Source organism: Leuciscus leuciscus (assembly GCF_965113295.1).
Source record: "Leuciscus leuciscus genome assembly, chromosome: 19".
In the NCBI taxonomy this organism is placed as follows: Eukaryota; Metazoa; Chordata; class Actinopteri; order Cypriniformes; family Leuciscidae; genus Leuciscus; species Leuciscus leuciscus.
In genome coordinates, this window is record NC_138743.1 from 15,871,163 (window position 1) to 15,895,922 (window position 24,760).

At 43.1% G+C, this 24,760-nt stretch overlaps 2 protein-coding genes across 2 annotated transcripts in view; both read right to left on the reverse strand.

Moving 5' to 3' along the window:
* Positions 1-24,760, reverse strand: part of LOC309482892 (uncharacterized protein) — a 362,910-nt gene that overhangs the window by 329,307 nt on the left and 8,843 nt on the right. The window lies entirely within an intron of this gene.
* On the reverse strand, positions 18,986-22,117 carry LOC309482353 (uncharacterized protein; the record flags this gene model as incomplete). Its single annotated transcript, XM_082147699.1, has 2 exons — positions 21,059-22,117; positions 18,986-21,028 (listed from the first exon to the last, which is right to left on the reverse strand). The coding sequence occupies exons 1-2, from the start codon at positions 21,485-21,487 to the stop codon at positions 18,986-18,988; spliced, it is 2,472 nt and encodes an 823-aa protein (XP_082003825.1). The 5' UTR covers positions 21,488-22,117.

Sequence of the window (24,760 nt, forward strand, 5' to 3'; positions counted from 1 at the left end):
AAGATGTACATTCGCTGTTTTTCTTTTTCCCTTTGCTAGGTTTCAAGTACCTTTTCTTCTCATTTAGTCTTTTTAAATGGCCATTATAACGTTTGATTCTTGTATTTACTCTTACTTTATATTTTTCCATTTATAGATAAGGAAAACTATATCGCTTTGCAGTCCTTCCCAAGGATGCACGACACAAGTGGTCAGCCCCGAAGATCAGAAGCTGAGGCAGTTGGCTAAATATCTAGGGATTTTGCCGTACACGCGCAACAACCAAAGATATATACAATAGCCCCCTTGGATGCCCTTCAGGAACTTAATTCAACCGTTTTCCAAAACTATTAAATTAGAACAGAAGTCATCGGAAGCGTCCAAGCTAGGTTATCAACCAGCGTAAAGCTGATCCTAGTCGGACTAACCCATCCTCTCATCCAAGTCGCCCGCACACTTCCTGATATCAGTTATTAGCCGTCCCGTCGCCAATCTCTGACACAATCTTGTGGAAACATACGAATCCGTTAATCTATTTTGGAAAAAACAAATCTCAGAGTAATTCAGAATACATTCAAACATAAAAATATTTCGTTCTCTGAAGCCTTAAATATGAGATGTGTTCGCTGTTTCTGATTTTCAAATTCATTGTGAATCACATTATAGCCATCGAATTCAGCACAGACACACGCGTTTACTTCAGTTTACACAGGACACATGGCCTAGAATACAACATCTACAACCTTTTTACCTAAGTGTTCCAAATACACCCACAGCAAAACAATAGAATACAACATCTATATCACCTTTGCCTAAGTGTTTCAACTACACTTACAGTAAAGCAATCCTGTGTTTAAACAATAAACTTTAAATTAGCCTATGTGCATGTTGTAGCACAAACAACCAAATTGTGTTCTATGTGCACGATGTGTAGGGCACGATGTGTTAAGCACAATTTCAAATTTGAAAATGCAGACAGGTTCAATGAATTTAGATGTTAAACATTTAAGCTATTTGCTATTGGGCTGCTACCCGACTAGCAAATGACGCTAATAGCTGAAGGCCTTGAGCGTCCAAAGTTGTTAGGTCAGTAAGAGTTTTAGATGCATTTGAGCTTTGGTTACTTGCAGAGTGCTGGTTTTTGTCATTAGATTGTGATTGTCTGCGTTTTATGAAATAGGGTGGAGGTCTGCCTCTGCCCAGTGACCAACACTTTTCCTCTGTATGGCCTGTTTTGTGACAGGAATTACAGAATCTGTTCAGTTTGCCACAGTGTGGCTTTCTGAATTCTCCTGCAGATGGAGGATCTTCATGACATTCTAACACAGCTACCTCACCATGCATTTGTTTTCGTGACTCAATTCTTGTTGCCCAACTAACAATACCTTCGAATGTGTTTTGTGCTGGAGAAGCACCACACATGAGTGATTGCTGTACACGCGGCCCTGCATTTGTAAGCAGGAATTCAAGGAGAATTACATTGTTGTGGTTAACACCCTCAATTCCAGAATACTCCTCAAAAAGTTCAAACATATTTTCTGCATATGTCTCAAACGATTCTTCAGTACTCTGTTTCCGATTGAAAATCAATTCCCATCCAACAGGACTACAACCACGCAGCTCGCGAAGGCATTGTTTTAGTCTATTCAAGATTTCGCTCTCAGGTTCCAAATATCTTTTGGTTCGAGCTGAAATGCATGTTTTAGACTAACAATGTGTCTCCACCATGGTTCGAATGGCCCTTTTAAAGGGAATGGTCCAATCTCTGCTTTAAACAAGCTACATTCAGTTACTGTTAAAGGACGCCGAATGGTTGACTCTGTGCCGTTTGGGTGCCGTATCACCTTAAGGGCAGAAACAGGCACTCTTTTCATAACTTTATCACATGCTTCATCTGCCTGTAAAGATACAAGATTATTAGAGCAGGCTGCCTCATCTAAGAAGTGTACATTTTTTGCCCAATCGCTGTTAAGCTTGTTGGAAGACTTGCTTTTAGCATTTAGCTTAGCCTTAAGATCTGCAATGGTGTCTTTGTGATTTTTACACTTTTTAGTCAGGGCTAACAGCTCAGCTAGTAATTTATCTAGCTGTGTTTGAAGATCTTGAATCTTTTCCTCAGACTTTTGTGCCTCTGCATTTTTAGAATGCACTTCTTCACATTTAGCATCCATAAGCGAAGATAGAAATTTTGTTAACTCATTTAGCCGTTTATAACTTATGAAGTTTAAAGCCTCAATTATTTCACCATGTTTTGATTTCTTCTGTTTACTACCCACTGTTTTCCACCAAGTGAAAATTTCATTGTCAATAGCATCCATGTTAAGACCTTTTCTACTGAGTTTGTACAGTGTAGGCTGAACCTTTTCGGCCCATAATGTAAACAAGACATGATCAGTACACATGCTTTCACAATAATGGGCTTACAGTTAATTTTACCAGATTTTTGACTAGATAGTCTTCTTTCTTAAAAAGATCTATTTCCATCCCAGCATATCAAATACTTTAGGGGTTTACTTCTCAGAGGAACTTAAATAAGCCAAATTAAATTGAATTACTTAATTTAATTCCATCTGTGTCAAAGTTTAAGATTTTAATGGAATATAGAGTTTGTCAAGATTAGTTTAGGTTTAGTATAGGATATTAATGTTTTCAATGTGGCTTTTGGGCCTACCAGTCAGCCAGTGAGACAAAACATGGTTTAAGCGTTTGGACGCAGCATGGCTTTAGCCTTTAGCATTAGCCTTGGGCACAGCATGGGTTAGCATTGACAATAGCACTTAGCATTAGCCTTGATATTTGAGTTTTAGCTTGTAAATCATATCATCCTGTTTTCTCCAAATTTTCTTTTCATAAACAATGCATCGATCTGCCTTTTTATTTATAAAATCACGTGTTTTCCGATCTTTTACAAACTTAGATTTTTCTTTCTCTGTTTTCTGTTAGTTTGCTCATTCTCTTCGAGTGTTGCTGGTTTCAACAATGGCCGGAAAACATGCGCCTGATTTTAAAACTTTTAGGCTTTACTTTTTTAGCTCTTCATCGATTATTCATTATTTGGAAGATGCTATACTTTAGGTTTCGTTTCTTGTTGCTTAGGCAAAACAAGGAGATCTTTAAAATCTAATGCACAAGGGTTTTCATTCTTCATCTAGCTACCGCATCACGTTCTAAACAAAGGGCTTTAATTCCGACCCGTAAACAATGCAAACATTTCTTCAACACTTCTATAAAGGGCAGAAAAAGTTTACTTACCATCGCGGCGGAAGAAAGAGAAGATGTTCAAACCTCTTGTTGATTTTAAAATCCCAAATACTTGCTGAAAAGGACATTTCTCGTGAAACTGTTTTGATCTGTTTTGAGATCACGTCGAGGTCACCATTTTGTAAGGCCCGCTATATTGGCCCAATCTGCCGGTTCGCCAATACACGGGGAAGGTTGTCACGTGTTCTGTCCTCACTCATGCAAAGTATTTGTTGGTTAAATTTGCAATACATTAATCATATGTATTTACTGGTTAATTCATCTGACTCCATAAATGAAAGGTTTTAATAATATCTGTGCCTCACTAAAAGTGAGCGAATGTTTGACTATTCCTTTTAACCATTAAATAAACAATGTCAAACCCAGTTGGAATAATCACATTGTAGCAATTTAATATTTCAGATATCAGAGATCAATTCCACAATCAATTCAAATATCTAGAACATGGTTATACATTGGTTACCCCAAAGAATCTTACCCAGCTTGTACCTGAGATAGAGAGAGAGAAAGGGAAAGAGAGAGAGAGAGAGAGAGAGAGAGAGAGAAACCACCTATCCAATTCCACGTCCAGCCAAGAAGAAGAGACAGAGAGAGCCAGAACACCTTCCTTTATCCTCTGACCAGGTGAGAAGGGGGATGGGGTGAGACCACCCTCAAATGGCTTCTATCCCACAGAAGGGGGGTTGCCTTATCTGGCATTATCTCTAAACCAGTTTCCTATGAACTTCTATAAACCTTATTTCCTTTTATTTTATCTATCTGGATATGAGATATCTGTACCACTCACTTTGAGACATTTCAAATGACACCAAAAGCATAACAGTCAATGATAAACATTCGCATTAAACCATGCTCTTGTGTGGGTTCTTAGTTTCTGAGAGGAAGAAAGGCTGTATTGGGGGAGGTCAAATGTTAATCAGCCAGCAGGGCCCTTTTGTCCCATAAATCAGGCCTCAACCAATATTTTCAGTCTTACACTGTGCTGCAGCAACTGCTTAAACCAATGGCGCGGGCGCCTCTGACAGGCCACCAATGAACAACATTGTACGTCAGAGCTCCCAAAGGGGGCGTGGCCTTAGTCTATATCAGAGCCCCGCATTCACCATTATAGCAGGTTCCACGACTGAAGCGACAACTCACCAGGTTACTATAGTGCGGCCGGCTACGCAATACTCGTTCCCTATCTCAGGGAACTGAGGTTACGATAGTAACCGAGTAGTTCCCTTTCGAACGGTCACTTCGTATTGCGTAGCTATACGCAGTGGGGACGCCATGCAAAACGCCGCACTAAAAATAACTGGTTGCCACTGAACTCAGGACCCCTGAGCTCAATACAAGTCCGAACCATTATAATATATATTTATATATATAGACCAGACACCGTCGGGCCTTATAAAATATATGTGTCAGTAACAATACCAACCCAATATACTAATGAACCCAGACACCGTCGGGGCTATTTAGTAAATTAGAAAATAACCAGCAAGCGGGTTTTATATATATATGTGAATGATTGTGCACAGTACACTGTAGAGAAGACCGGGCACTGCCGGGTCTTCATCATACTGAAAGCACCTTCGCATGCAGAGAAGGAACTTCCATATTATAAAATTTCATAAATGTGGAAGGCGAGGACCAGCCGGCCGCATCACAAATATCCTGAATAGGAAAACCAGATGACCAAGCCCACGATGAAGCCATGCCTCTAGTCGAATGGGCTTTAATACCTATGGGGCAAACCTGACCCATCGAGGTATAAGCCATAGATATAGCATCCACAATCCGTCTAGACAGCCTTTGCTTGGTGACTGGATCGCCTTTGGATCGGCCACCAAAGCAGACAAATAGCTGTTCTGACTGCCTGAAAGACGCAGAACGCTCCAGATAAATTCTCAGTGCTCTGACACGACACAGAAGATTCACCTCCCCATCCTCGGCAGAGGGGGGAAGGGCTAATAATGTAATGACCTGTGCTTTAAACGGAGTTGAAAGCACTTTAGGCACATAACCATGCCTGGGTTTGAGGACGACCTTAGCGTCACCTGGGCCAAACTCCAAACATGAAGGGCTCACTGAGAGCGCCTGCAGATCCCCTACTCGCTTGATAGATGCCAGTGCCAGCAGGAGAGCAGTCTTTAGCGAGAGAGGTTTCAAATCAACCGACTGTAGCGGTTCGAATGGTGGGCCCTTTAAGGCCCCCAGGACCCTGGAGAGGTCCCAGAGGGGCACAGAAGGGGGTCTGGAGGGGTTAATCCTCCTAGCACCCTTCAAAAACCGCACCACCAAATCATCCCTTCCTATCGACTGGCCAGCTATCAGGGCATGATGCGCTGCAATAGCTGCCACATACACTTTGAGCGTGGACGGGGAGCGGCCCGCATCCAACAGCTCTTGCAGGAAGGATAATATTGCATCTACCTCACATGACTCTGGGTCCAAACAGTTTTTCGAGCACCAGCTGGAAAACACTGACCATTTCAAAGCATATAGGCGCCTAGTAGACGGGGCCCTAGCTTCGGAGATAGTGTTTAGGACTTTCCTTGGAAGGTCCCCGGGTACCCGTTTAGGGGCCACACATGGAGGGCCCATAAATCGGGTCGCGGATGCCATATCGTTCCTTTCGCCTGGGAGAGGAGGTCTTTCCTCATTGGAACAGGCCAAGGGACTGTGTCTGATAGCTGAATCAGCTCCGGAAACCACGGTCTGGATCTCCAGAGAGGGGCCACCAGCAGGACTGGGCACCCGCTCTCCCTGACCCTCTTTATGACTTGTGGAATCATCGAGACAGGGGGAAAAGCATAGAGGGGGCGATTGGGCCAATGATGGGTCAACGCATCCCTGCTCTTCGAGAAGAACATTTTGCAATGAGTGTTGGATCTCGAGGCAAAAAGGTCTATTTCGGCCTCTCCGAACACACTCCATATCAGACGAACCGTCTGAGGGTTTAGGGACCACTCGCCTGGGGGAGTGTTGCCCCGTGAGAGCGTATCCGCGCCCAGATTCTGAACGCCCGGGATATGCATTGCTCTCAAAGAGCGCAGATTGCTCTGTGCCCATATAAGGAGTTCTCTCGCTAGGGCATACAGGCTGCCTGACCTGATGCCGCCTTGGCGATTTATATAGGCCACCACTGACATGTTGTCCGTGCGGACCAGGACATGGTGACCTTTTAAGTTTGTTAGTAATGCTTTCAGGGCCAAACCAACCGCTTTCATTTCCAGACAGTTGATGTGTAAGCTCTGCTCCGTGCTCGACCAGAGGCCGGAGACAGGCTTGCCCTCGTGCAGAGCACCCCAACCTAGGTTGGATGCATCTGTAAACACTACTTTCCTTCTGGAAACTACTCCCATGGTCACACCCTTGAGGTACCAGTCCTGAGCTCGCCAGGGAATCAGGGCTCTTAAACAACCGTGATTCACCATGATGCGCAGGCTGCCGGACTGCCATGCATGGGTTGGCACACGGCGTTTCAGCCAGTGTTGCAGTGGGCGCATGCGCAGTAATCCCATACAGAGTACTGGCGATGCTGCTGCCATGAGACCGAGAAGTTTCTGAAATTTCTTCAGGGGCGCGCGCTCGCGCGCTCTGAACGAGGCTGCAAGCGTCTGCACTGCGAGCGCACGCTCTCGTGTGAGCCGCGCTGTCATCTCCACTGAGTCTAAAACTGTGCCCAGAAAAACTACAGTCTGGCTGGGTGTCAGTTTGCTCTTGGCAACATTGATTGTGAGACCCAGGCATTTCAAATTTCAAAGCCAGTCGTCGAGATAATTCAGCACGCGCACTCCCTGATGTCTCAGGGGAGAGAGCGCTGTCTCCATGCACTTCGTGAATGTACGGGGTGCCAGGGACAAAACGAAGGGCAGAACCGTGTACTGATAGGCTTGACCCTCGAAGGCGAATCTCAAAAATGGCCTGTGACGAGGGTTTATCTGAATATGAAAGTACGCGTCTTTCAGATCCATTGTTACAAACCAGTCCCCCGGGCGAATTTGCGCTAGGATGTGTTTGATAGTCAACATTTTGAACGGCCGTCTCATGAGAGCTTTGTTCAAATGTCTCAAATCTAGTATGGGTCTGAGACCGCCGTCTTTTTTCGGAATTAGAAAATAACGGCTGTACAACCCTGAATATGTTTGCGCTGGAGGGATTAATTCTATCGCCCCTTTTGCTAACAAATTCTGTACTTCGGCGCGAAGCACGTGACCCACGCTGCTTCTCACTGAAGACTCGACTACCGCCTGAAATTTTGGGGGTCTGCGAGCGAATTGGAGCGAGTAGCCTCGCTTTATAATGTTTATGACCCAACTCGACACACCGGGGATGGCTTGCCAGGCCTGCACCCGTGTGGCTAGGGATTGAACCACTGAATGGGATGAGTCGCCTACACTGTGGGGACTCTCTACCTTTACATTGTGATTTGTGCACATATTGAGTGTTTGACTGACTGTACAAGCTTTTGCCTGTGGGGAAGTCATTCTTACAACATGGAGGGGGCCACCTAGTGTAGGGGGACCGTGAAACCATGGGTTGTGTTTGTGAAACATACTCTTTTTGTGCTTTATTTGGGTCGCCGTGAAAACGGCGTTTGTTTGTAGAGGCGCGCTCACTGCTGCGGGCCTGTTTACAGTAATAAAATCCCCAGCCGCCTGAACTAAACAGGGAGCTGCGGGAAGTATAGTGGGTCTTTTTGAGGGTGGTCCGGCTAGTGCGAGACACGAGCCCTCTCTCTTCATCCTTGCTAGGACGACTTCGGCGGAACCGGTTCACTCACCCCGCTGGGCCACGGGCCTTGGCGCCGGGGCATCGGGTAACGTTTTGTCGGTCTCGGCTGGCGGAAGGTATCAGCCGCAGGGCGGGGCTGAGATACCTGCTTTGCCGGTCTGACTGGATGCGGCGAAGAGGCTGGCTTGGTTTTGGACGCTGAGCTAGAGCGTTTCGGCAGGAAGTGTCGCATTGCCTGGGACGCCTTCTGTGCCTCGGTGAATCTTTCCGAAAACCCCTTGACCACCGGGCCGAAGAGGCCGGAGCTGGACATGGGGGCGTCGAGAAAACGTGTCTTGTCCGTCTCCTTGATCTCCGTTAGATTCAGCCAAAGGTGGCGCTCTAATACTACCAAGCTTGCCATGCTCTTACCTATGGCCTGTGCTGTAGCCTTCGTAGTACGCAAGGCTAGGTCCGTAGCGCTCCTCAGATCGCTGAAGGCTTCCGGATCCGGGCCAGTCTCGTCCATGGACTGGAGGAGCTTGGCCTGGTAGACCTGAAGCACGGCCATGGTGTGTAGAGCCGATGCAGCCTGGCCAGAGGCGGAATACGCGCGTCCGGCGAGGGCTGATGTAGCTCTACACGGCTTGTTGGGGTGGGTAGCTCTAGCTCGCCAGCTAGCCGCCGTGTTCGGGCACAAATGAGCTGCCACAGCCTCCTCGAGGGGCGGCAAAGACTCATAGCCCTTTTCCGCTGCACCGTCCACTGATGAGAGTGTCGCGGAAACAGATGAACCCACCCGTGCTGAGTAGGGTGCTCGCCACGCCTTGGTCAGCTCCTCGTGGACCTCGGGGAAAAATGGCGCTGGTTTGTGACGTGGGGCCTGTTGGCGCCCTGAGAGAAACCAGCCATCCAGCCGACTACGGGGCGGCTCCTCAGGCGAGGCCCACTCGAGGTCGAGGTCCGTGACAGCCTTTGTCAGGATCCGAAGCATTTCGGCGTCGGAGTTAGTCCTGGTCGCTGAAATGCTGCCTGATGCCTCAGAAGCTTTGGCGGGGTCGAGAGAGCCCGGCCATTCCTCCTCAGACGCAGTAATCGACAGGCTGTCGTCGTGTTCGCCCGATCCCCCGAAGGAGACAAGGCCCGCCACGTGGCGGGGGGGGCGCAGGTCTCCCTCGAAGAAAACTGGAGAGGGCGTCGTCTCTGGAGAAGGCGAGGCACGCGGGGACACGGCCGGCGTGCTTTCGCTTATCTCCATGGTCTCGGGGGGCCTTTGGCTGCGGCGCTTCTTCTTCCGCGGCTTAAGTAGTGCCGGGAAGGGAAGGGCGGGTGACGCGGCATCGCCGTCTCGTAAGAGAGCTAGCCGGGTGCGCAGCACGGAGATCGGCATGCTTTCGCAGGCCTCACATCCGCCGGCGGAGAGCGCATTTTCCGCGTGGGCAGCTCCCAGGCAAGAAATGCAGCTCGCGTGTCCATCAGCCTCGTGCAGCTTGAGTCCGCACGTGGCGCAGGATGAACCAGGCATAATTTAAAAGGATATATCGTCGTCGTCGCCGGATAGCCACAGGTGAGACGGCGTCAGGGGGAAAACGGCTTGAAGTGCGTAGTCCGCTGAGAATGCTCGCTCAGGCTGAAGGGCTTGTTCTACGGCGAAGCTTGCAGTATCGGTCAGAGACATGCAGTTGTCGCTGAAGGAGTGAAATCTGCTATAATGGTGAATGCGGGGCTCTGATATAGACTAAGGCCACGCCCCCTTTGGGAGCTCTGACGTACAATGTTGTTCATTGGTGGCCTGTCAGAGGCGCCCGCGCCATTGGTTTAAGCAGTTGCTGCAGCACAACCTATGAGCGAGCCACGCTCAATGTGCTAGCTGTGCAGCTGCAAATGCGTTTTAAATAAAAGCTTCAGTAAATCGAGGAAAAGGAGTTTCCCCACTGCGTATAGCTACGCAATACGAAGTGACCGTTCGAAAGGGAACATCATTTTAGATTGCATTTTTGAGTAACAAAAACGTATGGGTGTAGTTTTTTAGACATTGTGTTTCTGTTGACTATTAGGCTGTCTATATTATGTTTCAGCTCAGCTGATTTTTGGATTGATGGGAAAGGGAAATGGAAGTTTATTTGTGAGATTAAAAACAATGCTTAAAAGCAGCAAGCCATTTTTAAAAACAAATCACACTAGACTTAATGGGGAATAATACTAAATACCACAACATGTAATATATACTACTACTGTATATAATTTGTCCCGTTTTTGTCTCCTTTATCTCTCTCAACACAAGAAGCTCAAAGGGATTCAGTGGATCATGAAGACTCCCTGCACTGACGCTGTACCCTCACCTTCAGTTTCAGCATATTTTCTCCTCTCTGTGTCAGACACCACAAGAACAACATAGAGGAAATGACAGACAACATGCTTGACGTGCAGTTTATTAGACATTTATAAATCCCATTGTGCTAAATCAATGCAAAAGTATATATATATATATATGTATATATATATTAAAACTGATGTAATGTATATTTTTGAGTAGTGAACTTTGACTTTTTGAAATTTAAACAAGTTTCAGCTGTAAACATTTCTAAATGTTTAAATTCACCTGACATGGAAAGTGTACCAACCTACCCATACTTGAAAGCAGTTTTTACCAGTATTTGAGAGATCTACAACCCTTTTCACTCATCATTAAGGCTCCTCTGGACGATGCATTATCATGTATACTTTAATTACTATAACAAAATAACCAAATAAATAGGTTTTTATAGATTAATGTGATGTAGGTCATGAATTTATCAAATTATGTTAAAAGTAAATGCACATGGACACTAATGAAATAATGTGTGTGTGTGTATAATCATGTTTTGTTTGAAAATGTAATATTATACATTAATATATTATGTATTAATTTATACAGTAATAAGTGCATGGGTTGCATAAGCATTGTAAACATTAAGATTAATGAAATTTCACTTAATTAAATTCTACATTTTACTTGTTTGCAATGTATTTTTTTAAGACAATCCCGTTACCTGCAAGTCTCTGTCCTTGTGAAACCATAGTGAACATTACGTGATACCTTTAAATATTCTAGTTTAAGAACCAAAAATTGTCAAGTCATCGTCATTTATATAGCGCTTTTAACAATGTAGATTGTTTCAAAGCAGCTTTACAGAGATACACGTATAATTTATGGTAACAGATATTGTTTTGGCTTTATAGCGGTTCTTTAATAAAGTTATTTTCCAGCTAAAGTTATTGTTCATTGATTCGCTTCCGTCGGAACGATCATTTGTTATTAAATTAGGGGCCGCTAAGACGACACCATTCTCTCTACACAGACTTTAAACGCGAAACTAAATGAAATACTTGAAATACTTCAAAACAACTGCAACACGGTCTTTAACCAAGGTAACAGTTAACGTACGTAGCCAGAAATATGTTAACAAACGGCAGGCAACGCTGGTTGACCACTATAAACATTAAATACTAGCAGATTTGTATCTTTTAAAAATAAAATTACTGTAAATACAAACACATACTACATTCACATATCAGTGTATTATATAGCCTACATATTGTAAATCAATTAATTTATTGACTACAAACTACCAAAAATCAAAGTTCTGCTCTCTAACTCCATCGATTTGAGTTGGCTGAAGCACTTCCTGGAACTATCTGAGGTCTACGCGAATCACGTGACAACTAAGCATTTTTAACTTCCGTTGTCGCAACTCTCTCTCTATATGGCTCTGAAATAAACGTGGTGCGACTTGACTATTCATGGGTTTCATCAGGTCCCTTTCCACAGGTGTATCAAATCAAGCACCTAGATTATGAATGCAGACTGCATTGTGCTTGATTAATACACCTGTGGAAAGGGACCGGATGAAACCCATGAATAGAGTGCTGAACTGCAGAGATGGTCCACATCACTATGATCAGATTCAGACCAGACTTTATTTTATTTTTGTATGGCTTGAACCAGTAGCGTAGCCAGAAAAGAGACTGTGGGTGTGCACCTGAAAATCTGGGTGTGCCACTTTTATTGTCAGATTACTGTGCAAAATTATTAACCATAACCATATAACCATGCCCCACATAACCATAAAACTATATAAAATATAACTATACATTACACTCAGGATCGCCAATAATTTAGTCATAACATAGTGCCTGAAAAAATTATCTGTTTATATGCGCGGCAAACATCTCTGGGGAGCTGCTGGGGTCACAGTCAGCTGCTGTTTGCTGATCTGTTGGCAGTCCGAATGTCGGCAGATATTTTTTTAACGAAAATAATTTAAACTGTAAATTATATTTTAACATTTTGAGCGTTATGGCACCATATATTGGATTCTTATTTCTGTGCCCCTGAGAGTATGAGTTAGAATGTTCAGTGACGTCACAGAATTGCCAGATTCAAACTGCTTTCGTGCGTTGGCTGGCGCTGAGCCAGAGACGGACGCGCTCAGCACTTGTCATATATCACAACTAGCTGCTAATATGCAGTGTTTCAACCACATAATGTTTATTTTATGTTTCAGAAATTTAAATACACATAAGTACTAGTAAAACAATACATTTGTAGTTTGTAAAATACACAGTGATGTCTATGGAAGCAGCTGAAACAATCTATTCTGTAATTTGCCGACATGTTTTATTTATATGTCAGACACACATAGCGGAACTATAAAGTTTACTCTATTCTTCTCCCAGTTCAACAGCCACTTACTTTCATGTATTTCGGGAGGAACTGTGGAGTTCAGGTGCTGTAAATCCGGCTGTCAGGACTCTCTGAACTGCAGCGCTCATCTCGTTATATATCAAGATAATTTATAAAGGTTTTTAAACGAAGAATCGGAATATCAGATAGCTGACATGGTAAGCAAGTTTGTGAATATTTTTAATAAAAAAGGAAAAACGAATAGTGATACGTCTGTTAGTTATTGTGGCTACAGTGTGTCACGTGACAATCATGACGCGTCGCCATGGAAACAAGGGGTCAGTTCAAATATTTTTAACTTGCGCGTGAAAGGGTTTATTTAAATATATATATATTCTAAATAAACAACAATAGCCCAAGTTTAGTAAAACATTTTTTATTGAGACTATAAAAAATAATTCTGCATCCATTTTTAGGTGTGCCAGCTGCCACTGTGGGTGGCACCGGCACACCCTGGCACACCCGTGGCTACGCCCCTGGCTTGAACGAGACGTCCGCAGATCCCGCCTAATAGCCTAATAATAAAAAAAAAGTTTTTAATTGCTCCAGTAAATAGGCAATTCCAAATGTGCTGAGTCCAAGTTTGACTGAAACAAATAAATTCAAGATTTTATTTTAGAAAAATACAATACAATATTTTTTTTAAATACACATTTAAATGAAAAACCTAATGCAATAAGTAGCATTAGCCATTATGGAAATACAGACATTTAAAAGAAAAACCTAATGCGATAAGTAGCATTAGCCATTATGGAAATACAGACATCGCACAACTCTTTATTATTTACAGTCCATAAAAATAGGGCATAGGCCTATTAGGCTATAATACGAGAAGATATTTCCAGTTTCCCCATGTATTTTTACTGAGGCATTGTATTGTGTTGTGTTTTAAGGTTAAAGGAAAATTCCGTAAAATTACTGAATAAAGTCTTGGCAAAAAATGACCATTACATTTTCCATCTCTAGCCCCCGTTTCCACAATGGTCCCCTAAAAATAACGCCAAAAATTCTGATTCTGATTCTACAGAAAACGAATAATTTATTGTTAGGCCTACCAAAAAAAAAATATATATATATTTATATAATCTTATAGCCTAATCGTTATATTATATGACATCAGAATGAACCGTTAAAGGTAGTACAAAATATATTATTCACTGTTAGCAATATTAAAGTCCATTTATGGCAGCGTGATAATAAATAATTTATATGTGAAATATATTACAGGTCAAGAGCAGCGGTAGTCCTCGCTTGGGCTGGCGTCATCTCTTGTTTTAATAGTTCAATTGTTTAGGAAGGCTCTACCTCCTTTCGTGGACTTAGCTATCCTGGGAACTGCTAAAAGTCCAGAGCTTTATGATCTTAAAAAGCGTTGCTACAAAACAGTTGAGCTTAAAATGAGCTTAAAGTATGAGCGTAAAACAGTTGCTACACCTAAAGCCTTATATAAGCTGTCGTTTGCGTATGAGCCTACCGCCTGCTACTCGATCAGTTGTCAGCTATCGGGTAGTCTTCCGAAATATAAAAGACATACACCAACAGACCAATACAAAAGAAATGAAACGGAAAGAAAATAATACGGGCGGACCTTGGATTCGAACCCATCACGCAAAACGACACTGACTGCTGCCCACGCAGACCAATGCCCTAGTGAAGGTAGTAAGTTTAATGGTAAATCTAATGTATTTCACAGACATGAATGTAAACAGAGGCTAAAATCATACGATACAGGAAAAAGGGGGATACACGCGCCTAATGAAGAAATAAAAAATATGACACGATAAAAGTCCAACCACTAGTCCTAACAACGTTAGAAAAACAGAACCCGATCAGTCAGATCGACAATCTACTACATATGTCTTTCCAAAACGCCGCTTTTTACGCTTCTTTGTCAGACAGAAGCGCCGCAAATTACAGCGCATTATGGATGGCCTGCGGCGTCAGAAACGTATGGAACGCCAAAAGGGTCAAATTTCGCCAATAACGAAACGCCTTCAATCGCAAGAGCCCATTTCGCCTGGCGGTGTGCACGGCAGATTTTGTAACAACGCGCGCGGCGCCGCATCCGAAGATGAACGACTTCGAGCCGAATCTGGCCGAGCTCGAACTTCTCACCACACCGGCACCCAGTTTGCACGTCTAAATGAGTTGCTTACATATAAATAATGAGCATTCAATAGCATAAAAAGTATTTTTAATGAACATAAAGGTCCATGTTTAAAAAAAATGTTCACGAAACTTAATGAAATGTTTAGTGAAATTAGAAAATATGTTAGAGATTGTTAATTTAGTTATATTGTATACACATTCTCATATCCATATATTTTGTTTTATTGTCACGAGTAATAATCTCAGGGTTTACTGGGTTTTACACAATTCTTTTTGTAGTGTGGTATTGGCAAAGACAGTAAGGGTATACGCTGATTTCACGCAGCCGCCATTTTGAAATCGAAAGTGAGGCTCCGGTGGTAAGAACCCCGTAAACAACAATGCCTTGGACTACCAACCTGAAGCTGCTGCCGCGATTTACACTATTGGATGTTAATATCCAATATAGGATATGTATATCTCATTCCTGCTTCTTTTTTTACTTTCTGAATTATATATAAAAAAAATATTTTATTTAGAAATTAATTTCACTGTATATAGTCTAAAGAATGAAAGAAATGTATGTACAGTTTTAGAATTGACACAACATCATTAAACACAACAATACGCCATCGCATTCACGACTCTCCTGTGATTAAAGGCGACACTTCCGGTTTTCTTCCCACCGGAGCCTCGCTTTCGATTTCAAAATAACGGCTGCGTGAAATCAGCGTATTGGTGGTGGTGTACTAAAATAAACATTGTCACATGTGTAGCTTTCTTCTTCTCACCGCTGATTCCTGATGGTTTAGAGGATAATTACTTGAGTCGCCCCCTATCGTTTCACAGAATAGTACAACGGCGAGCGCGTCAAGTATAAACGCCTCGTCCGTTTGCGGAGACTCGCGCTGCGGAGCCAGGCGAAAGTATAACCAAGGCTTTACTGTTTGTCAAAAAACCTAAATCCTAATTTGTGTTCACAATCATTCAACTAATCATAATAATATAAAAATGCCAAGAATAAACACATTAATACGTGTGCATTATTGTATGTATCTTTTTATTTAACTCTGAAATGATATTCAACCAAGACTTTTTCTCATGACTTTTCCCTCTTTAAAATTAAAGTTGTAACATTATGCTATTAGTGTCAAGTCACAATACCAAAATTATGACTTTCGATACAATACCTGATTAAAATACCTTGTTAACATGAACTAATAATGAACTGCACTTCTACAGCATATGTTAGTAACACATTCAAATAAAAAATTGTACTTGTTAACTTTAGTAACCGTTATGCACTGTGAACTAACATGAACAAACAATGAATTGCTGTATTTCTTTTAACTATCAATCAATTGAACGCCAATTCACTGCCATTATAAAGCTTGGAAGAGGCAGGAAATTTGTATAATTACTCTGATTTCTAACGATAGAGATTATATACCATGCTATGGTATTCTGTCATACCGCCCAGCCCTAATGTGCGGTATGGGTGGGGCAATGACAATAATTTCCATATTAAAAACCTAGAAAGTAAGTAATGATGGAGTAAGTAATAGTTTATAGTTCATTTTTGAATATAAAAGCACTTTCATTTTAGGGTGGTCTATTTAAATGCATATTTCAACCACTTACACAATGTTTTTTTTCTATCAGATTACCTATCTGGGTCTGGTTGGTGGCTTTGACCTGAATAACACCGTGTGGAGAGTGCTGTTAGGCACTTTTACAATTGCTGTGGCACGTTATGAATTGGAGAGAAGTCAATGGGAAGATGGTGTCCAACGCCTGGTCGTAAAGGAAGTTGTCATTGGTGAGACCTTTTTTAGAAGTCACTTTTATTTGTATAGCACTTTGCACAATACACAACTTATCAAAACCGCTTTACAGAACATTGTATTTTTATTTCTGTTATCTCAGTAATAGTAGGCTAATAGTCACAAATTCATGGTTCAGAGCTTAAAGGGATGGTTCGGAGTAAAATCAACCTATAGGGTCATTTGCACCATGAGATCGAGCCAAACAATATTAAAGTTAGAGCTTATTTAGATATATCAGCCGGATGGCTTAGTGCAGGCGCTAATGGCTCCAGGTTTATCTCGTAAATTACCCACTAATAATGCCCAGAATGGTACCAAACTTCTACAGTAGTACAAATAGATTCTGTACTCATAAAACGAGGCATGGGAAAGTTTGTAAGTACATCGGGAGTTTATTTAGATATCACTTGCCTGACGGCGAATGCTACCGCTAACCCGGACGTCGACGTCACTTCAGTGATTTGGGAAAAGCATGTAAAAGTCCTCACAGAAAGTGATGGGTAAGGATGAAGTGTATTATTGTTTATCAGAAGCAATCGAAATATTATTGTAATGTTATTATTATTATGAATGCATTATAAATAAATACAAATTATTTACAGTACAATAATTACAGTATATAATTGCAAAAGTAAGATACATCTTTATCAATTTAATTAAAATATGAATAATAATTAAAGGGGATAGGGGTTAGCTATTCTGGTTTTCACTCTTTTTTTTGTCATTACCTGATCACATCCGTGGCTCACTTAAGTGACTGCTTTTTTTTATTTAGAAGTTTTATGTTTTGTTTTTAAAGAAAGTTATTTTTTATATATTGCGAATCATATCGTTTCAATCATACATTTTAAAGCTGTAATCACAATATAAGATTATCATTCTGTCAAAGTCTCATACCAGCGCATGCCTACAACTATCTGTATTTAGTTCATTATCACTGTGTATTTAAAGGGTTAGTTCACCCAAAAATGTAATTACTGTCAGTAATTACTCACCCTCATGTTGTTCCAACCCGTAAGACTTCTGTTCATCTTCGGAACACAAATTAAGATATTTATGATGACATCTGAGAGCTGGATCACTCCTCCATAGGCTTCTCTGTTATTGAAACTTGCCAGCCCAGAAAGTTAGTAAAGACATTGTTAAAATAGTCCAAGAATACAGTGGCTCAACCTTAAGTTTATCAAGTGTCGAGAATACTTTTTGTGCGCAAAACAAGCAAAAATAACGACTTTATTGAACTCTTCATTTTCCTCTAAGTGAGTTCACGTAGTGTAACAGCACAGTGCTTCTGTAGTGTAACAGCACAGTGCTTCTGTGTTGTACGTCAGAACGTAGGCTCACGATTGGCCAGCATCCCACATGACCAGCGTCGGCCAATAGTGAGTCTACGCTCTGACGTACAACCCAGAAGTTGGAACATTTTTGGGCGAACTTTATGTTCCTCCTTGCATACTTGGCCCATTATTGTTTGTGTGTTTCTGCTGCCAAATTGTTTCGCATCATTGCGGATTATCTTGAGTTTATTTTGTGTTAGTAAAAACGCTCTCGGTTACTAACGTAACCTCGGTTCTCTCTAGATGAGGGAACGAGTGTTGCGTAAGCTAGCTTACGCTACGGGAAAAACCCTTTTCTCGAGAATACTGAAGCCAAAAATTATCCTTAATTTTGCATTAATTTAAAACGCATTGCTGCATAAGCAGACCTAGGCAGAGCGACTCGCGCACCTATTGGTTGCTCAGCAGCAACTGCTACAACCTATCCAGGGCCTGCTCGTGACGAAGCACCAATGAGGGCGCGGGCGCCCGTGTGTCACGTCCCGCCAGAATGGGCGTGGCTACAGGCTATAAAAGCAGGCCCGTGAGGTTGTTCTCTGGTTTTTCAATCTGAAGCGAACCAGAAGTAGCACAAGCACGGCAGGGTTACGCAACACTCGTTCCCTCATCTAGAGAGAACCGAGGTTACGTTAGTAACCGAGAGCGTTCTCTTACGAGAGTACTCTCGTGTTGCGTAAGCTAGCTTACGCTACGGGAACCCAATGTAAAACGCCGTGCGTGCTAGAGAAGGTCCACATGCACGTTCCCAAGGGCATGTGCCCGGGGACAAACGTAAGTGGTAATATCTGGGCCGACTAGGGGTGGGGCCCAGGGAGTGATAACCATTCCAGAGTGTGGGAATGGGTGCTTAATACAGTAGAACAGCCAGGGACATCCGTGGGCTGATCTAAGAATGACAACACTGCCTGTCAGCCACCTGAACCTGAAGGACAGGTGAAAATCGATCACAGACAGGAAGACCTGGTCTGTCGATCTGGAGCCTGTGTATAACACGAACCACACACAGTCTGTGTCGATCTGCAACGAGAGCGAACAGAGCTAGTATGTTAGACTGACAACAGTTTAGCCTATAGGGCAGGCACCTCCAGGTTATAAAACCTGATAAATGTAGACGGGGAGGCCCAGCCCGCCGACATACAAATATCATGGAGAGAGACTCCGCGAGACCACGCCCATGACGAGGCCATGCCTCTGGTGGAGTGCGCTCTGACGCCCAGAGGGCAATGAAGGTTCTTAGACCTATAAGCCATAGCGATAGCGTCAACTATCCATCTGGACAGGCTCTGTTTCGATGTGGCTAAGCCCTTAGCGCGGCCCCCAAACGAAACGAAGAGCTGCTCTGACTGCCTGAAAGCATCAGACCGTTCGACATATATTCTCAACGCCCTGACAGGGCAGAGAACATTCACATCGTCCTCACCCTCAGATCTCGGAAGAGCTGACAGTGAAATGATCTGTGATCTGAACGGAGTGGAAAGCACTTTGGGGACATAACCGTGCCTCGGTTTAAGGATGACTTTAGAGTCATTAGGCCCAAACTCCAAGCACGAAGCACTCACAGAGAGCGCGTGAAGGTCACCCACTCGCTTAACTGAAGCGAGAGCCATGAGAAAAGCGGTCTTCAGGGAAAGATACCGCAAATCCACGGACTGAAGGGGTTCGAAGGGTTCGCCCTTCATGGCATCCAGGACCAAGGAGAGGTCCCAGGCTGGAACCAGAGGGGGCTGGGGAGGATTTAACCTTCTAGCTCCTCTTAGGAACCTAACAATGAAGTCATCTCTACCCAGTGACCGGCCATGCAAGGGTTTTGTAAACGCATCAATGGCCGCCACATACACTTTGAGCGTGGAGGGGGACCTGCCCTCGTCCAAAAGCTCTTGCAGAAAGGAGAGAACCTCTGTAACGCTACAGCGCTGTGGGTCTAAGTTTCGGGCTGAGCACCAGCCGGAAAACACTGACCATTTAGAGGCATAGAGCCTTCTCGTAGAGGGTGCTCTAGCCTGAGTAATTGTGTTCAACACTGCCGCTGGGAGGTCAGCGGGTACCCGTTGATGGCCCATGCATGCAGGGCCCATAAGTCGGGGCGCGGGTGCCAGATCGCGCCCCTGGCCTGGGAGAGGAGATCTTTCCTCACCGGAATCGGCCACGGGGGTCGTGCTCGTCAGTTGCATCAGCTCTGAGAACCACACTTGATTCCTCCAGAGCGGCGCAACGAGGAGCACAGAGCATTTGCTCTCCCTGATGCGCTTGATTACCTGTGGTAACATCGCGATCGGGGGAAACGCATAGAGCGGACGGCTGGGCCAGTCGTGGGCCAGCGCATCTCTCTGTTTCGTGAAGAATATTGGGCAGTGCGCGTTCTCCGTCGACGCAAAGAGGTCGACATCCGCTCTGCCGAAGATGTCCCATAGTAACTGGGCTATCTGAGGGTGCAGGGACCATTCCCCGGGGGGAACGTTGTCCCTGGACAGCATGTCTGGTCCCACATTTTGGCAGCCCGGGACATGCGATGCTCTCAGTGAGCGCAGGTTGTGATGGGCCCACAAGAGGAGGCGTTCCGCCAGCTTGTGAAGGCTCCGTGACCTGAGACCGCCCTGGCGGTTGATGTATGATACCACTGACATGTTGTCCGTGCGGACTAAAACGTTGTGGCCTTTGAGGAGGGGGAGAAAGTATCTCAAGGCATTTTCGACCGCTTTCATCTCCAGACAGTTTATGTGTAGGCGCCTTTCTGAGGCTGCCCACAGACCAAACACTGATCTGCCCTCGTAGAGGGCGCCCCAACCTGAGTTGGATGCGTCTGTCGAGATTACTTTTCGTCTCGAAGTCATGCCCAGATCCACTCCTGACTGATACCAGTCTGCCGCCTTCCAGGGATTCAGTGCTGTGACACAGTTCTGAGTTACCCTGAGGCGAACGCGGCCAGCGGACCATGCTCGCAACGGGACCCGCGTTTTCAGCCAGTGCTGCAACGGGTGCATGAAAAGCAAGCCCAGTTGAAGCACTGCCGAGGCCGAAGCCATAAGACCCAGCATCCTCTGAAAACGTTTGAGAGGAAAAATGCTGCCGGCCCTGAAAGCTACAGCTGAGCGCTGAATCTGCAGCGCGCGCTGTGACGTCAGCCGCGCTGTCATTGACACAGAGTCTAAGTCTGTTCCCAGAAAAGAGATTCTATGGCTGGGAGACAGTAAACTCTTGGTCCAGTTGATTTGGAGACCCAAATCCCGTAAATGGTCGAGTAATAGAGCCCTGTGCGCTATTAACTCTGACTGGGCTAGAATAAGCCAGTCGTCCAGATAGTTCAGTATTCGCATTCCCCGTTGTCTCAGGGGAGCGAGCGCTGCATCCATGCACTTCGTGAATGTACGGGGTGCTAAGGACAGACCGAACGGCAGGACGGTATACTGATAGCTCAGACCCTCGAAGGCGAATCGCAAGAAAGGCCTGTGATGGGGCGCTATCTGGATCTGAAAATATGCGTCTTTCAGATCCACAGAGATAAACCAGTCCCTCGGGCGAATTTGCGTGAGAATCTGACTGGTCGTGAGCATTTTGAACGATCTCTGCATAAGGGCTTTGTTCAGCCGTCTGAGATCTAGGATGGGTCTGAGACCGCCATCCTTCTTTGGAACGAGGAAATATCTGCTGTAAAAACCTGACTCGCTCAGTGTGTGAGGGACGGTTTCTACGGCTTGTTTCTCTTACAGTTTCGCAATTTCGGCGCGAAGTAGGTGTGCTACTTCGCTGTTCACCGTGGTTTCGACCCTGGCTCGGAAGCGAGGGGGTCTGCGAGCGAACTGTAGTGAATAGCCTTGTTCTACCGTGTTCAGTACCCATTCTGACACGCCCGGCAGCTCCCTCCATGCCTTTATGTGAAAGGCTAGAGGGAGAATAACGCGCGGGCTGTTGTCGCTGTGTGTGTGTGGCACATATCTCACAGCGCCTGAGAAAGAGCGCGCGCTCATGGAGGCGCGCGTGCTTCGCACACACATAACACAGCTCGTGTCTGGTAGAGGGTGATTTACACACGGGACACGTTTTGTGTTTATTGACGGGGGCTCTGAATGAGTGCTTATCACAGAGCAGCCCGTGTTTGTGTGAAGGGATGAGCGCTGTACAGCGGGCACCTCTTCTACATTTGAAACACACACGGCGTGAGCCGAGTTTATGGATATGGGCCGTGAATAAGTGTGAATCACTGAACCGGCCGTGTTTGTATGTAGGCACGAACACTGTGGAGTGGGCACATGACCTGCATTTATAACACCATCGGCGTGAGCCGGATAAACAGACAGAATGCTCTTTCTGTGATATATTTGGGCGGCCGTAAGTAGTAATAACCCTACGGCAAGTGTCAAAATTTGATTGATGGCTTCCGGTTGTCACTGACCTTTCCGGTCGCCCTTCCGGTCACTATTGTTATGGATTGACCTATTGACCCTTCCTATCCGTCGATCATGTGGTTTTGACAGTTAGTTTTGACCTATGACCCCTTCCTATCCCTTCGATCATGTGTTTTGACAGGTTGACCTTCCGGTGTCTATCCGGCATATGTTGTTATGGTTTGCCCTATTGACCTTGCTTTGATCATGTGGGTTTGACAGAAGCTTTTGCCCTATTTGAACCTTTTTAGCCCTAGATCATGTGATTTTGACAGAAGCTTTTGCCATTTAACCTTTATAGCCCTAGATCATGTGTATGACAGAAAGTTTGAAGGCGCTGTTAGGATATGTGTCAGCATCTCCTCCGCATTCCAGAGCACATTGTGGGCCCCTGCGGAAAAGTGAGAAGAAAAAGACTGTTTTTCCTGAATGCCTCACCAGCCAGAGTAGTGTGTGTGTGTGTGTGTGTGTGTGTGTTTGTTTGTGTTTGCGCGCGCGTCCTCTGACATGATCCCCTCCACATTCCTGAGGTAACAGTGAAAGTGAGAAAAAGAGAGTTGCCCTAATCATGTTTTATATTTCACACAAATAATATACAATAATATCTTACTAAAAATCTACTGAAACCATTTAATTCAGTTTTAGATAAACAAAACAATAAAAATCATATTACATAAAACATCCCGTTCTTTATAAGTGTATAAAATAAAATGGTTATCTTGGTAATTTAACTAAAGTTGAAAACCATTCAGTTCTTTATAAAAGTATATAATGAAATGCTTATAAAATAAATATCTTATTGATCCAATTGTTTTAGATAAACAAAAGAATAAAAATTATATTACATAAAACATTCCGTTCTTTAGAAATTAAAATAATTATATTGCTAATTTAACTAAAGTTGAAAAACATTCTGTTCTTTAAAAGTATATAAATAAATTGCTTATAATATAATATAAAATCACAGAGTGGTTCTCTCGCTCTCTCTCTCTCTCGCTCTCTCTCTCAGCTCCGTCTATCATTCTCTGACTCAGAGGGGCCTCTGTGCAGCATGTCAGAGCGTATGTAATGTTAGTCTGCTAATGCATTTCCAGAGACAAAGTTTTGTTCATACTAAATTTATTTCAAAATATAATCGTAAAAGTTTAAATATGATCTTTTAAAATGAAAGACTGTTTAAATTAAATCTTTAAAGTTTGAATACATACGCATCTTCTATTTATCTTTTAGAAGATTACTGTAATGATTTTGTTTAACGGTTTAAAGTATAATTGTTATTAAACAATGTCTGTTCAAAAACTTTAGATGGTTGAAAAACTGTACTTAGTCAATCATAATTTTTTGTCCATGCGGGGGTTTCAATTTTTATGTTGGGGGCTTTCCATAGAATCCATAGAATATTGCATATTCTATCCCGTACACATAAACACGACCATCGCAGAAAACTATAAAATAAATCATTTAATATCATTTCTAAGCTGTGTTGTGTGCGCACACACGCGGTTCTAAAAAATCTCTATTTTAAATTAAATTATTAATAAATATATAACCAATGAATAATAACATATGTTACTAAAATGTATTTAAAAAATGTAAACAAAGTTTTAGCTAAATAAATATATAAATAAAAACACCTTACATTTCCAGAGAGGCGAAGTAGTTCTTTATGCAACGATAAAAAACAATCCAAAAAGCAAATAGTTGACCAGATGAGCCTCGGGGGGACAATGTCACAGTAAATCTAGTCTGCGTTCCAGAGTACATCCAGAGTTTTATACTAAATTAATTTAAAAGCATAACCTTATAAATTAGATATTTTAAAATTAAAAGACTGTTTAAATCAAATCTTTAAAGTTTTATTAAAATCATATCTTCTATTTATCTTCTTAGAAGACTTATGTATTTATTTTTTATTTTTTTACTAAACAGCGTCTGTTCAAAAACTTTAGATTTAAATAAAAGCAAAAATTATGCTTAGATCTTATTTATACAAAAATATTTCAAACAGTATTTTTGTCCATACAACATGAAACATGTTGTCAAAGTTTGTCACAATGTTTTTGTTGTTGTTGTTGTTGTTGTTATGTTGTTTTTAAGAAATCCGAGGACTCCACGTTGCTCTTATTTAGACTAAGTTTGTATCATTTGGAAAATCACCACACAATTTCAGAAACGCGATGTGTGATAAGTAAAGTTTGTCTTGAGCGAATATTTAATTTGACTCGTCTTGATTCAAAGCATGATCTTACTGGTAGCTATGATCTATTACACGTATAAGATAATTTTTACTTGTATCTCCCGAACTATCCTTAATCAGTGTGGAAACACACAAGGTGAAACCCTTTACTGAGATTATACTATCGGTTATCTACTCAAAATATATGTAGAAGTTTAAATCCAGTGTTTAAAAATCTGTCTGGTGGCCGCATGAACAGACTTTGGGTAGAGCTGATGATACTA